The 14418-nt window shown below is 61.7% G+C and overlaps 1 protein-coding gene across 1 annotated transcript; it reads right to left on the reverse strand.

Annotated features, from left to right (window-relative positions):
• Positions 1–249: 249 nt before the first annotated feature.
• Positions 250–12649, reverse strand: FAXC (failed axon connections homolog, metaxin like GST domain containing). The gene is made up of 6 exons (XM_068160423.1): positions 12297–12649; positions 11309–11444; positions 10373–10569; positions 7161–7378; positions 5562–5678; positions 250–4004 (listed from the first exon to the last, which is right to left on the reverse strand). The coding sequence occupies exons 1-6, from the start codon at positions 12560–12562 to the stop codon at positions 3721–3723; spliced, it is 1218 nt and encodes a 405-aa protein (XP_068016524.1). The 5' UTR covers positions 12563–12649; the 3' UTR covers positions 250–3720.
• Positions 12650–14418: the final 1769 nt, after the last annotated feature.

A 14418-nucleotide genomic window follows, 5' to 3' on the forward strand; every position in this document is an offset into this window, starting at 1 on the left:
CAGGGGCAGGTGCAGAAGGAGCACAGGAGGTGTGGGGGGCAGCAGGATGGGGGGCAGCAGGATGACAGGGGGCAGCTCTCAGGCGCCCAGGAGCAGGGGCAGGTGCAGAAGGGGCACAGGAGGTGTGGGGGGCAGCAGGATGGGGGGCAGCAGGATGAGGAGGGGGCAGCAGGATGGGGGGCAGGATGACAGGGGGCAGCTCTCAGGCACCCAGGGGCAGGGGCAGAAGGAGCACAGGAGGCAGAGAGGTGTTTCAGATCAGCTCTAATTTACACACCAAGGAGACACAGCACCGAGACACCTCTACAGCTGTTGCTATGTACAGGGAGCCACAGAGTGCACAGCTAGGGGACAGCCCAGTGGGGTGGGAGCTATGGCTTCAGAAAGTGGGAGCAGTGCTGGAGCAAGGGGTGTCTGACAGGGTGCATGGCACAGGGCAATGCAGCTGCAGAGGCCTGGTGGGGCAGGCTGGGCCCCCACTGCCTCTCCCACAGCAGTGGGCTGGGAGCATCCCTCCCCCTGACCCCCCCTCAGCTCCTCCTGACTGCACCCCCAGGGCTCACCTGCCAAACAAAGCCTGCACAGCACTCGAGGGCAGAGCAGGCAGGAGACAAACCAGGGCTCTCTCTAGTGACAGGAGAGGAAACAGCCTGCAGCTGTGCCTGGAGGCTGAGGCTGGAGAGGAGGCAAAGTGTCCTTGCTGCAGGAGTGGTCAGGGCCTGCACAGGCTGCCCAGGGAGGTGGTGCAGTCCCCAGCCCTGGAGGGGCTCATGAATGTGTGGCCTTGGCAGCTGGGGCAGGGTTTGGTGGCCATGGTGGGGCCGGGTCAGTGGCTGGATCTTGGAGGTCTCTTCCCACCCAAAGCAGCCTGTGATTGAGTGAGGTGCCCTGGGACAGCACCTGCAGGAGCAGAGGCTCAGGCAAGCACTGCTGTGGCTGCTCAGGGAGGCTCAAAGCAGGCCAGCAGCACAGCTCCTCTGCCCCACTGCCACAGGGCAGCAGCACAGCTCCTCTGCCCCACTGCCACATGCCAGCAGCACAGCTCCTCTGCCCCACTGCCACAGGCCAGCAGCACAGCTCCTCTGCCCCACTGCCACATGCCAGCAGCACAGCTCCTCTGCCCCACTGCCACAGGCCAGCAGCACAGCTCCTCTGCCCCACTGCCACAGGCCAGCAGCACAGCTCCTCTGCCCCACTGCCACAGGCCAGCAGCACAGCTCCTCTGCCCCACTGCCACAGGCCAGCAGCACAGCTCCTCTGCCCCACTGCCACAGGCCAGCAGCACAGCTCCTCTGCCCCACTGCCACAGGCCAGCAGCACAGCTCCTCTGCCCCACTGCCACATGCCAGCAGCACAGCTCCTCTGCCCCACTGCCACAGGCCAGCAGCACAGCTCCTCTGCCCCACTGCCACAGGGCAGCAGCACAGCTCCTCTGCCCCACTGCCACAGGCCAGCAGCACTGGCAGGGCAGGGCAGGGGCTGTGCCAGTGCTGGGAATCATGCTCTGCTCTCCAACCTAAATCTACCCTGCTCCACTTTCAAACCACTGCCCCAGGTCCTCTCACTCCCAGCCCCTCTCAAGAGTCCCTCCCCAGCTCTCCTGGAGCCCCTTCAGGCACTGGCAGGCTGCTCTGAGGGCTGCCTGGAGCCTTCTCCACGCTGAGCAGCCCCAGCCCCCTCAGTCTGTCCTCACAGAAGGGGTGCTGCACCCCCTGACCCCCCATGGCCCTCCTCTCCCCCACTCCTCAGGGAGCAGCAGCAACCTTTGCTGCAAGCACTTCCCATGAGGGCCCTCCCCTAGGGAAGGGATCCCAGAGCTGGCTGGGCTGGCAAAGCCCTTTGAGCTCATCCAGCCCAAGCACTCTGCCAGGGCTGGGGCTAAGCCATGGCCCTCAGCACCACAGCTCTGCCTCTGGGAACCTGCAGGGGGGGATTCAAGGCCCTCCCTGGGCAGCCTGTGAGACCCCTCCAGTGGCTGCAGCTCACAGCTCTTGGGGCACTCTGCAGTCAGCTTTGTTCCCATCAGGTGCTGAGTTCCTCACCTGGCAGCACCTGGGGCTGTGGGGCCAAGGCTGCCTGCAGGAAGACACAGCCAGCCTCTCACTCCAGTAGAGCCTGAGGCCAAGAGCCACTGGGCTGTCCAGCAGTGTCCCTGGGTGCATGACTGCCCAGCAGGCAGCATTCTCCAAGCCTTAGAAGCAGCCTTCCAAGGGCAAGGACAGCAGTGGCAGCGCTGCTGCAGCACATGGCAGGGGCAGACCTGGGCCTCAGCTGCTGGACACTGCAGGAAGGGTTTGTTTGGCCAAGGGGACAGAGAGCCAAGGTCTGGAAGAGCAAGTGTGTGACTGGCAGTGTTAGGCCTGGAGGGGGCCAGCCCTGCAGAGCTGGAGATGGGGCAGACCACCCCATCTGTGGTGCATGTGTCCTGCACCACATCTCCCTCCCAGGGCCTGCTCCCCCGTGCTAGCAGTGAGCCCTGCTGGCAGGGGCAAAGGAATCCCTTCTGAGATGGCAGAGGGTCACAGCCTCACACCAAGAAGTTGTGCTTCAGCTGGGTTCCAGCCTGTGCCCCTTGCCCCCTGTGCTGTCCCTGGGCACCCCTGGCAAGAGCCCAGCCCCAGCCTCTTGCCACCCACCCTTCGGTTCTTCTCCAGGCTCACCAGCCCAGGGCTCTCAGCCTTCCCTCCCCAGAGATGCTCCAGGCCCTTCAGCATCTTCATGGCCCTCACCTGGACTCTCTCCAGCAGTTCCCTGTCCCTCCTGAACTGAGGAGCCCAGACCTGGGCACTATGCTGCAGCTGTGGCCTCAGCAGGACACCCCTGGTGCCTCCCACCCACTCCTCTGCCCATCCAAGGGCCTCCTGCCCTATTGCTTGCAATGTTGATCAGTGGGGGAGGAAGACATCAATCAGTCAACCAACCACAGCATGGCCTTGGGCCAAGAGCTTGTGTTAGAGAGCATCTCACACCCAGGAACACCCAGAGGGGCTCTGCAAGCCTCATGGCTCTGAGGTGAAGACAGCAGGCTAAAGCAGCCAGCCTCCCTGAGCCCTGCCTGGCAGGGCAGGCAGTGCAGGAGGCAAGAACAGCCTTAGCTGTGAGGAGAATGGAGACTCCACAGCCACAGCAGGGAGCTGGCCACACACACTGCAGGGAAGAGGCTGGGGGGATGCTCTGTGGGAGTGGTTTCAGCCTCCTGCAAAGCACAAGCAGAGCTCAGCAGCTCCTTCCCACAGCACTATGCTGTCCTCCTGCCTTCCCTGGGGTCCCCAAAGAACCTGGGAGCAGGCCCTCCCTGCAGGCACCCCACCAGCTGTGAACCCAGAGCAGACCCAGCCCTGCCAGCACTCCAGCACAGCACTCAGCCTCTTCCATGGCAGAGAGGTGGCCAGGCCAAGGCTCTTCCATTGATGCCTTTCAGCCACTCCTGTGAAGGGACCAACACAAACCAGCTCCAAGGGCTCCACTTCCCAGAGCTCTGTCCCACCTGCTGGTGGGATCTGGCTCTGAGTGTGGCTTGGCAGGTGCCTGCTGCCCTCTGCCCCTCCATCTGCCCCCTGTGCTCTGAAGAGCTGCTGCCCAGCAGTCACACCACATGAAAGGAGGTTGCAAGAGTCCAGGTAGCACATGACAGCCAAGTCAAGCAGGATGGGACTCTCCCTGCAGGAGCAAGCAAACCAGGCTGCCCCCAGGCTGCAAGGTGGGAGGTGCTGGCAGGCATCACTTGCCCTGCTCCTGCTCCCTGCACTCATCCATGTCCACATCAGAGTCGAAGAGGGAGTGCCCAGTGTAGTCTGTGTCAGGGGTCTGGGAAATGCTGTTCCCTTCCTCGTCAAAGGTTTCTGTCCTTGAGTAGAAACTGAAGTCCTGCAGAGGGGAGTAGGTCCTGCTGGCCTCACTGCTCTCCTCAGACTCATACAGGGTGTTGTCATCCTCCTGCTGCCACTCTGGCCAGAATTTCCTCCTGATTCGCTCACAGTACATGGCCAGGTTGATCAGCTCCCCTGCAACACAGCACCACAGGCTGCAGTCAGTGCCCCCAGCCAGCCACTCTGACCCACTGCTGCTGCAGACACCTTGCCCTGCCTGCACACTGCCTGCTTCCAGAGAGGATCCACAGGGCCTCACAGCAGGCTCTGTGTGTGACCCCTGTGCGACCCACAGCCTGGGTGGCTCACCTGCACGCAGCAGGGAGGCTCACGCTGGGATGAGCATCAATGCATGGAGCAGAAGCAGCATCCTGACTGCAGCCCCTCAGGAGGGGATGGAGACAGGCAGCTCACAGGGTCGGGTTTGCAGCCTGAGGCTCTGGGCTCGCAGGAAGCTGCTCCCAGGGATGCACAAGAGGAAGCTGGGGCTCTCCACCACCAGATGGCAACGCTGTCTGCAGCAGAACTGCACTGCAGCAGCTCCCTGCCCACCAGAGGAAAGCACAGAGCCTGGCAAGGGCAGCCCGTGCCTGAGCCCCAGCAGCAGGGCAGCCGCACGGGCACGGAACCAGCCCCAGGCTGGGCTGCCTGCACCCAGCACCAGCCACTCCCTGGCAGCCCCAGGAGCCAGCCCCAGGCTGGGCTGCCTGCACCCAGCACCAGCCACTCCCTGGCAGCCCCAGGAGCCAGCCCCAGGCTGGGCTGCCTGCACCCAGCACCAGCCACTCCCTGGCAGCCCCAGGAGCCAGCCCCAGGCTGGGCTGCCTGCATCCAGCACCAGCCACTCACTGGCAGCCCCAGGAGCCAGCTCCAGGCTGGGCTCCAGCCAGGGATCCCTCTGGCTCTCAGCCAGGGACCCCTCTGGCTCTCAGGGATCCCCAGACTCCAAGGGGAAGAACTGTCTAACACTTATGTCCCCAGCTGGAATCTTTTTTCCCCCCTCCAAGCTTTCACCATAAGGCTGGGCAGAGCCTGGCACAGGCTGCCCAGGGAGGCTGTGGCTGTCCCCTGCCTGGAGGTGTTCAGGGCCAGGCTGGGTGAGGCCTGGAGCAGCCTGGGCTGGTGGAGGTGTCCCTGCCCATGGCAAGGGGGTTAGCACTAGATGCCCTTCAATGTCCCTTCCAACCCAACCCCTGCTGTGAGTCTGTGAATGTTTGTTATGCAAAGGGGTCAAAGCCACTTCCAGATGCCTACAGCACCCTACATTAACAAAGGAAGTGTGTGGAGGGCAGGGCCAGGCTGGGCTCTCCTTGCCCAGCATCTTCAGCAACAGCAGAGGCTCTGACTCCAGTGGGACAACAGCAGCTCCATCCCCCAACCTCCCAGCTCAGCACAGCTTGGCCTGTGGCCCTGCCCTGCTTCTGATGCTTTCCTCAGCACTCCCTGCTCACAGTCAACCTTTGCTGTGTGAAATGGGAACAGACCAAGTGCAGGAGCAGAAGCAATTACTGTGCACAGCAGGCAAGAGGAAACAAAAGCAGAGGATCCCAAAGGCACAGCAAAGGCAAGAGCAGCCTGCAAGGCAGCTGAGATGCTGTTGCAGACTTCCAGTGCCCTTACAAGGTGCTCCAGGTTCCAGCATGGCCAAGGACACCTGGAGCTTCCCCCCAGAGACCACCTCAGCTCCCTTACCTTTGATCAGCCTCTCTGGTCGAGTCCCTGGCAGTGTCCACATTGCCTGTGCCAGGTGCCCAAAGACAGTGGCATCAACAGTGGAAACAGTTGGTCCCATGATGTACTTCTTGTCACCTGAGAACACAGCAGCAAACATCTCTCAAGTGGATGCCACTCCCCCCTCAAAACCATAGAGGAATCCTCCCAGTGCCATCTGGGGCAGATCTCTTTCACTGAGATCACTCAGCTCAAAGCTTCCCTGGTCCAGAGGCAGAGATGTGATGCTGAACGTGGTTCAGAAGCTGCTGCCAGGCTTCAGCAGGTGAAAGCCATTACTGCAGCTTCTCCTCTGCTCACCACTTCTGCATCCAGGCCAAGTGCACAGCCAGCACTGGCCAGGCCAGCTCCTCCACTCATCCCAGCCAGCAGCAGCCCCCAGCTCTGCTGCAGTTGCTCAGCTCTGCAGCCAGCAGCTGCCTGGAAGCACCACTGCTGCTGCAAGCCCCAGACTGCACAACCATGGCTCACAGTCAGGAAGGCCCTTGCTGAAAGCAGCTCTCTGATCTCACCCACAACAAGGAAGCTGTGCCCAAAGCTGATCAGTGCATCAGCCAGGCTGGCAGGGACTGCTCAGAAAGGATCTGCTGCTCCAGGGGGAAACAGCCCCAGACAGGAGTCAGCTCCTCTAACACACCACACAGTGATGCCTCCATCCCCAGGCCCTGGCTTCTACCTGGCAGGGACCAAACAGAGGCATGCCAGGCACAGAGCAGCTGCTGGGGGCTGGTTCACAGGAGAAAGATGTTGGCTCCACACCACTCTTCTCCTTACCTGTCTGGGCACCCAATGCCATGATGGTGCTAAGTGACCAGCACAGCACACAGATGGAGAACTTCCTAAGACAGGGAAGAAAAGTCCCATTTCAAAGGCAGTGCTGCAAAGAACCACCAGTGTGAAGCTGTTTGCTCAGCACAGGCAGCAGGGCAGGAGCCAAGGCCGCGGGGCAGGAGCCAAGGCCGCAGGGCAGGAGCCAAGGCCGCGGGGCAGGAGCCAAGGCCGCAGGGCAGGAGCCAAGGCCACAGGGCAGGGGCCAAGGCCGCAGGGCAGGCAGGTGAGATGTGTCAGCCCATGGCTGCACCCCCCTGCCTGAAGCCCAATAAACTCTGTGAAGTGTGGCCTGTAATTGAACTCTCCCAGCCCAGGCATCCCCTCAGCCCTGGGCTCTGCTGCCTGCAGCTCAGCTATTAGCTGTCAGGGCTCTTGGGGGAGTGCAGAGAACTGCTCAGCCGCCAAGCGGTGCCGAGCGCAGAGCCTGCCAGCGCAGCACTGGGTGGCAGCAGCAGCCTCCATCCTCTGCACACTGAGGTTGTTTGTGCGGGTGCTGGAGCTGCCAGGGAGCCCCTGCAGTCCATCTCACACAGTCAGGCATGGTTTGGGCTGGAAAAGCCCTCTAAGGTCACCCAGTCCAACCAGCAGCCCAGCAGCACCACGGCCATCAAACGGCATCCCCGGGCGCCACGGCCACAGGCTCCGGAGCGCCTCCAGGGCCGGGGACTGCAGCAGCTGCTGTGGCAGCAGGCTGGGAACAGAGGGCACACACAGCTGGCTGCACCTTACCCAGCAGGCCTGCTAGAGTCCTCATGTCCTTCTCCATCAGGGTGTACATCTCCTCCTCCGAGAAGCGCCCAATGCCGTGCCCGTACATCTCCCGCTTGACGATGCCCTTGGTCAGGTGGCAGAGGATCCACTTCAGCAGGTCGCTGAAGGGGCCAAACAGTGACACCATCTTCTGTGTCTCATGGAGGTTTTCCACCCACTGGCAGTAAGCCAAGGTCCTGGAGAGATGTGCAAAGACGCTCAGGTGGTGCACCAGGATCGGCGCCCCGCAAGGGCCCCCCCGGACCGCAGAGGCGCAGAATGGGAGGGCTGGGATGGGGCCTCTGGAGAGCCTCCAGCCCACCCCCTGCCAGGGCAGGGGCACCCAGGGCAGGGGCACCCAGGGCAGGCCACACAGCAGCACACCCAGCTGGGCTGGGAATGTCTCCAGAGAGGGAGACTCCACAAGCTCTCTGGGCAGCCTGCTCCAGGGCTCCTCCACCCTTCCATGAGAGAAGTTCCTCCTGCTGTTCAGGTGGAGCTCCTGAGGTCCCAGCTCGTGCCCACTGCAGCACCTCCAAAGCTGCCCTTGCTGGCACCTTGTTACAGTAACTCCACTCCAGGATCCCTTAATCTGTGTCCTTAACACAAGCTCCTCTGCATTCCAGCACAGCAGCAGCCCCCTGCTCAGGCTGGGGGATACCAGCACTGCCAAAGGTGTGCCAAGGCCAGAACTGGAGCAGCCTGCACCACCTGCTGCAGCACAGCTCAGGATCTCAAGCCCCAGTTGGTCCCTGCAGGCTGCCACTTTGGGCAGCATTAGCACTGCCATCTGTGCCAGCAGACCTGCACACAGGGCACCAATAGAACAATGGTGTGGGCAGCAGCAGTGCTGCAGCAGTGCAGCAGACCTGGAGGCTCAATGTAAGAGCAGCTCTGGCCTCACTGCACACGTCAGGAGATGAAGGAAGTGACTCATCAGCAGTGAGCTGCCTGATCAGCCCCAGGCTGCCTGCACAGCCGGGCCAGGGCAGGTGGCACAGGGAGCCAGCTGGGGGCTATGCTCCTCATCTGAACCCAAGCAAGCTGGAACTTCCTGACATACAAAAGGATCTGAACAAACTCCTTCCAGAGCCAGCTGCAGAACCCCCACAAGCTGTGTGACTTGCTGGACCAGCTGTGGCCTCTGAGCCACCAGGGGCATTCAAGCCCCAGCACTGTTAACAGCAACACAGAATGGGTTGGGTTGGAAGGGACCTCAAAGAGCATCCAGCTCCAGCCCCCTGCCATGGGCAGGGACACCTCCCACCAGCACAGGCTGCTCAGGGCCTCACCCAGCCTGGCCTTGAAGACCTGCAGGGAGCTGCTCACCCTTACAACTGGCTGGATCTACTTAAGCACCTTTCCATTTAGACTCAGTTCATGTTTCACACAGGGCAGGCCTGGACACCACCCAGAGACAGCTTCATCTGGGTTCTCACCCTGGGCTGTGCCTGCACCTGAGGCACTCATCCTGTGGGATGTTTTGCATGGCCTTCTTGAAAGATCAAGCAAGAAGTGAGTCCAGAGTGTGCAAACACCCAGCTGAGTGTCCATACAGCCAGGGGTACACCCCCCCCTAAACCCCTCAGGCTGTGCTCCCAACACAGCTGAAGCAATCTGAGGGCTTAGCTTGGTCCAGCTGCACACCAAGGCTCCAGGCTCTCACCAAGGACAGCAGTGTCACCACCCTGAGACCAAAGAGCCACACAGCACCTCCCAGGCACAGCACACTCCAGGTACCAGGAGCTGCCTGGCCTAAGTGCCAGCAGTGCCACTGCTTGCCAGCACCAGAAGGACCTGAGAGCCAGAAGCCCTCAGCCCAGCTGACACAGAGGGCTGGTCCCACAAACCCAGGGTGTCCTGTGCACGCCCTGCTGGTTTCTGAGTGTCCACAGCTCACTGCAAGCAGTGGAGGTGACCCAGGACAAGCCTCCAGTAGGTGACAGAGGTCTGCACTGGATCCAGAACCCAGGGCCTGAGCCACAAGATGCTCTTCTCCCCACACTCCTTCAGGTCAGCAAGCTCCTCTCCTGCTCACTGAAACACAGCACAAGCCAACAGTGAAGCCCTTCTCCAGGGAGCAGCTCCAACCCAGCCCTGCCCACCTCAGAGATGCTCTAACCCCAGCACCAGGACAGGCACTCACTCACTTGCTGACCCCTGCCAGGCACCACAGCCTGGGGCAGAGGTGCCCTGCACTGCTCTCAGCTCCAGCCAGAGCAGCAGTCTCCACCTGCAAGAGGCATGAACTGGTGAAGAAGAGAAATGACCTCAGCAAAAGCAAAACCCTTCAGGAGGAGATGCTGAGCAGCCAGCAGGGTTAGCTCCAGCCAGAGGGAGCACACCACAGGATGCACTTCAGCTCTCTGCTCCATAAATGTACTCCACCATTACTTATTCATGCTGCAACTACTCTGCATGCTGCTGGCAGTGGGCAGGGTGAATCACCCTGGGGCTCTGCTGTGGAGGCCTCATTTTAGCAGCCTTCAGCTGCAGGAAGGCCACCCCTGGTACAAGGAGTTCAGGCAACTGTGGCCATGGCTCCTGGGGACACAGCTGAGTGGCCCTGCTGCTCCCAGGCTGAAGGTTGGACCTTAGAGGGCTTTCCCAAGCCAGACAGTGGTGAAATGCCTGCTCATGGGACGTGGGCACACCATGAAGCAAGGCCAAGCCTCTGGTGGGAGAGGGCAGGGTCGAGGATGGAAGTGAGGCACAGCCACAGACGTGATGCTGCCGTGGGGCCAGACAGATGAAGCCTGACTGACTGTCTGTGGTGCAACTAAGGGATGCTCAAGGCTGTCACCCAGCAGTTACAGAGGCACAGCTGGGATGCCTCAGAGGCTGTGCCCAGCACGGTGTAACCTCAGCAAGCCACACAGCAGAGCATGCAGTGAGACTCAGAGCTGGATGCTCTGCCACACTGCAGCAGGAGCACAGCCCTTGGGGACACTCCTCTGTGTGCTGCAGGGGAAAGGCAGCAGGACACAGAGCCAGGCAGGCACCTCCCTGCCAGCTTTGCCCACCCATTTCAGATGGCCCCTGGTCAGTGTCTGGGCTTGCAAGGTCTGTCCCCCAGGCAGCAGCTGCGGTTTTCTAGGGTGAGGAGAGGTGTGGAATGGAGGCTTGGGTAGCCAAGCCTCCTGCCAGAGGCAGGCAGGGGTGCAGGGCAGCAGCTCCAGCAGCAGGCTCACCAGTAGAAGTGCTCCTCCACCATTTTGGTCACAGCCCTGGAGACAGCTCTCTCATGAGGCCCAAGGTGCTTATTCAAATTCACTCCAAGCTTCTCTTCCAAGAAGTCAATAATGAACTCGGTGCCAGACACCTTCTTGTGGTTGTATTCAATCCAAGGCATCTTCCCTTGAGGGGAAAGTTTTCCATCAAAATAGTTCTAAGTTGAAAAGAAAAGGCAAGTGAAGATCCAGGCAGACAGAAAGTCCCTCCAGGTCCTGCTTCAATCGCAATGAAGCTTTGTCAGTCTGTTGCTGCAGCTCACAGTGCATTTAAACCGGGCTGCAGCCTGCAAAGCAGCACCACCAGGAGCTGCCCAGAACCTCACTCCAGGAGGAATGCAGCAACAGAAGGCACAGGGAGATGGCACAAGCTGCAGCCTGCCACAACCAAGGACCTGTGTGCACAGCCTCTCACAGCAGCCCTACCTGCACAGCAGGGGAAGCAGAGGTGAGGGGAGGTGAGGCACAGCCAGAATGCCTTCCCAGGAGAAACCCTCCAGGAAAAGGAGGAGCTGCAGCTGTCCAACCTTCATCTCTCCAGCATGGTGAAATGCAAAGACCAGGGAGTGTGATGCTGTAGCTCTGGGCTGTTACTAACATGACAGAAACCCCAGGCTACACTGCCACTCCAGCATCTGCAGCCAAGGTAGCTCCCAGGGCTCACTGAGCTTTGCCAGCTCAATCCAGAGCCGCTCCAGACCAGCCCTGCTCAAACCCTGTCTCTGAAGGTTATACACCAGGCTGAACTGGAGACACAAAGGTACCCACAACCAGCAGCTGTGTGCTCACATCTGCCCCGGGGGAAGGAGGGACAGGAGGCCTTTCAGCCTCTTCATGCACTCCCAGCAAGGTGCAATGCACAGGGGAGCTGCACTGAAGGGGAACTGCTCCACGTACCTGGTAGGGCAAATCAGCCATCCTCAGGTAGGTTTCCATCTTCAGACAGAATGGAGACAAACTTGGGACACCGTTGGTAGGCCTGGAGAACTGATGCAGTATGATGGCATCCTTGGAGTCAAGCTCTTCCTCTTTCCTGTCCAAACCAGAAGGGAATTAAACAACAAACACCACCCAAGCCCTGAAGGAGGGCACGATGCAGAGCACGACTCCTGGTGCCGAGGCCACACATCCTGCCCTCAGGGACTGCTGCAGCAGTCGGACTCACGGCAGCCGGCGCCAGCCAGAGGCAGCCGGGGCCGCAGGCAGAGCCTCGGCTCGACCCAGAGCACCTCGGCTCAACCAGCAGCGGCCAGAGCCTCGGCTCCCGCAGCTCCAGGGGCAGCTCGGGAGGAGCAGAGCCGTGGCTCCAGGGGCAGCTCCGGGGGCAGCAAGCAGCGGGCAGAGCCTTGGCTCACCGGCTGCAGGGGCGGCTGCAGGGGCAGCTGCAGAGGCAGCTAGCAGCGGGCAGAGCCTTGGCTCACCGGCTGCAGGGGCAGCTCCGGGGGCAGCTCCGGGGGCAGCAAGCAGCGGGCAGAGCCTTGGCTCACCGGCTGCAGGGGCAGATGCGCAGCAAGGAGCGAGCAGAGCGCCCCGCACCATCACCATCACCATCACCGGGGCTGCCACGCCCCGAGGCCACCTCTGGCCACCTGTGGCGAGGGAAGCGCAGGGCACCGGCGCAGGGCATCCGCGCAGGGCATCGGCGCAGGGCATCCGCGCAGGGCATCGGCGCAGGACATCGGCGCAGGGCAGCCCCGCAGGGCACCGTCGCGAAGGGTAAATAAAGGGTACCCCCCAGGCCTAAGCGACTATGGGCAGAGGAGTGAAGGGAAGGCAGCGCCGGCAGAGCCGAGGCTCGGCGCAGCGCAGCGCCCGGCCCCGCGCAGGCCCCGCCGCAGCCCCCCCGGCGCCGCCGCCCGGCGCAGCCCCCCCGGCGCCGCCTCACCGTATGGCCAGCAGCTCGTGGAGCAGGTAGGCGGCGGCGGCCAGCAGCGCTCCGCCGGTCAGGTAGAGAGTCTTCTTCCACCAGGAGTCGGAGCCCAGCGCCGCCATGGTGCCGCCGCCCGCCAGCGGGAAGGCGACGATCTGCCCCCCATAGAGAGCGGGCGGCGGCTCCTCGGGCCCCGCGCCCCAGCCCAGCGCCAGGCTGCGGTTGCGGCTCAGGTCTGCCACGCAGGAGCGCGGCGCCGCCAGGCCCACCCCCCACAGCATGCTGCGCCCGGGACCCGCATCCCCCGGCGACGCCGCGGCCAGACCCCACCTGCCCTGCCCTGCCCTGCCCTGCCCTGCCCGGCCGCGGCTCCGCCGGGCACGGCCGCGCTGGGCGGCTCCGCCAGCTCCTTCAGCAGCGGCTGCGCGGCTGCGCAGGGCGCTGGCGAGCGGGCGAGGGAGGGAGGAGAGGAGCGGAAAGGAGAGGAGAGGGGATGCGGAGGGCTGGGCCTGCGGCTGGGGAGGCAGCCGAGCCCCAGCCGCTGTCCGAAGCCCGGGCGGACGCCTCGCTGGGGGCTCTGCAGGGTACCCAGGCCCGGGGAGGCATCCCCGAGCCGCTGCTCCTTAGCACGGGAACAGAGGTCTCGTGTTTGATCCCGGGGAGGGGCGGATGGATCCCCACCCCTGCAGCTATGGTGCAGCTTGGGGCCATTTCCTCCCCTCCTTTCACTTGGCCATTAGAAGGAACTTCTTCCCGGAAAGGATCCTCAGAGCCTGGCACAGGCTGCCCAGGGAGGTGGCTGAATCCCTTCCAAAGCCTCCTTTGCCCTCATCCCCTGGGAGCTGCTGGCCGAGCACCTTCTCCACAGCTTTTGGGCCGCTCCACACCGAAGCTGATGCACAGGTAACAAAGTAAGTGGCAGGTGAGAGCAGCAGCCCCTTCCTGCCACAGCCGATCACTGGCAGCACAAGGCTCTGCTAAACCCTTGCAGCAGGTCACCAGAGAGACACAGGAGAAAAGTGCTTCCCCTCTGCTGCTGCAGCTGCAAATCTCAGGCTGAAGGTCTGTAGCAAGTGGCAGACAGCCTAATAAATCTGGGCAGTCACTGCCTGGTAGCTGGGCTCAGCTTTTGCCACTGCCAGGGAAGTGCTTGCTGTGTTACTGATAAGAGAGATCCTGTTACAGATGGGATCTAAGCTGCTGGGAGGGCAGAGAAAGGTCCTGGACATGCAGGGCCCAGCTGCTGCCACTGCTTGACTTTCAGAGGCAGCTCTGTCCTAAAACCTGCCTCGAATCAGTGGCCAGCACAGGCAGGGGTGAGCTGTGAGGAAGAGAGGGCAGGAGGGAGCAAGCTGCTCAGCTCCCAGTGCTGCCCCAGAGAAGGCAGAGGCTAAGGGGAGAGAGAGTAGCAGAATGAAGTAGACTTTTCCAGTTCATGGACATCTCAGCCTGCTTTCCAGAATCACAGAATGGTTTGGGTTGGAAAAGCCCTTTCAGAGCATCCATGCTCTCACCCTGCCAAGGCTGGGGCTAACCCATGGCCCTCAGCACATCTCTGCCTCTTTGAGACAGCCCCAGGGACAGGGATTCAGCCACCCCCCTGGGCAGCCTGTGCTCCACAAGGCTGGCTGAGCAGCTCAACCTGCAGGGTGCCTCAGGGTTGGGTTTTCTGGAGGTAGCACAGCTCACAGGGGTGCAGCAGGCTCCATCAATGGCACACTAATGATCTTCCAGGCCTTTAAGCAGGACCAAAAAATGAAGGGGAGATTGACTTAGTGCTGGAGTGACTCTGTGAGGGAATAAAAGCACAATAAATGCAGATCAGTGTCTGTCCTCCATTCCTAATGCACCAAGAGGCAAGTTGTGCAGAATCACAGCAAGGCAGGGCAGTGATTCTGCAGCCCAGGGGAAGGCCCAGCCCTGCTGGCTACAGTCAAACATGGCAGCACTTTGTGTGGCCTCAAGAGTCACAGAAGTCACTGAGGTGGGAAGGGCTCTCTGAGATCACCAAGCCACCCTGCAGCAGGATGTGTCCACACTGGTAAAAGGCTGCTGTGGGCACAAGCTGCAGAGGAGACTCTTGTGCCACAGCCTGCAGGAAGCAGGGGAAGCACAGGCTGGGGTTTACCACAGCCAC

Source organism: Melanerpes formicivorus, unplaced genomic scaffold, assembly GCF_026170545.1.
Source record: "Melanerpes formicivorus ecotype bairdi unplaced genomic scaffold, bMelFor1.0.p_v2 SCAF_50, whole genome shotgun sequence".
NCBI lineage: Eukaryota > Metazoa > Chordata > Aves > Piciformes > Picidae > Melanerpes > Melanerpes formicivorus.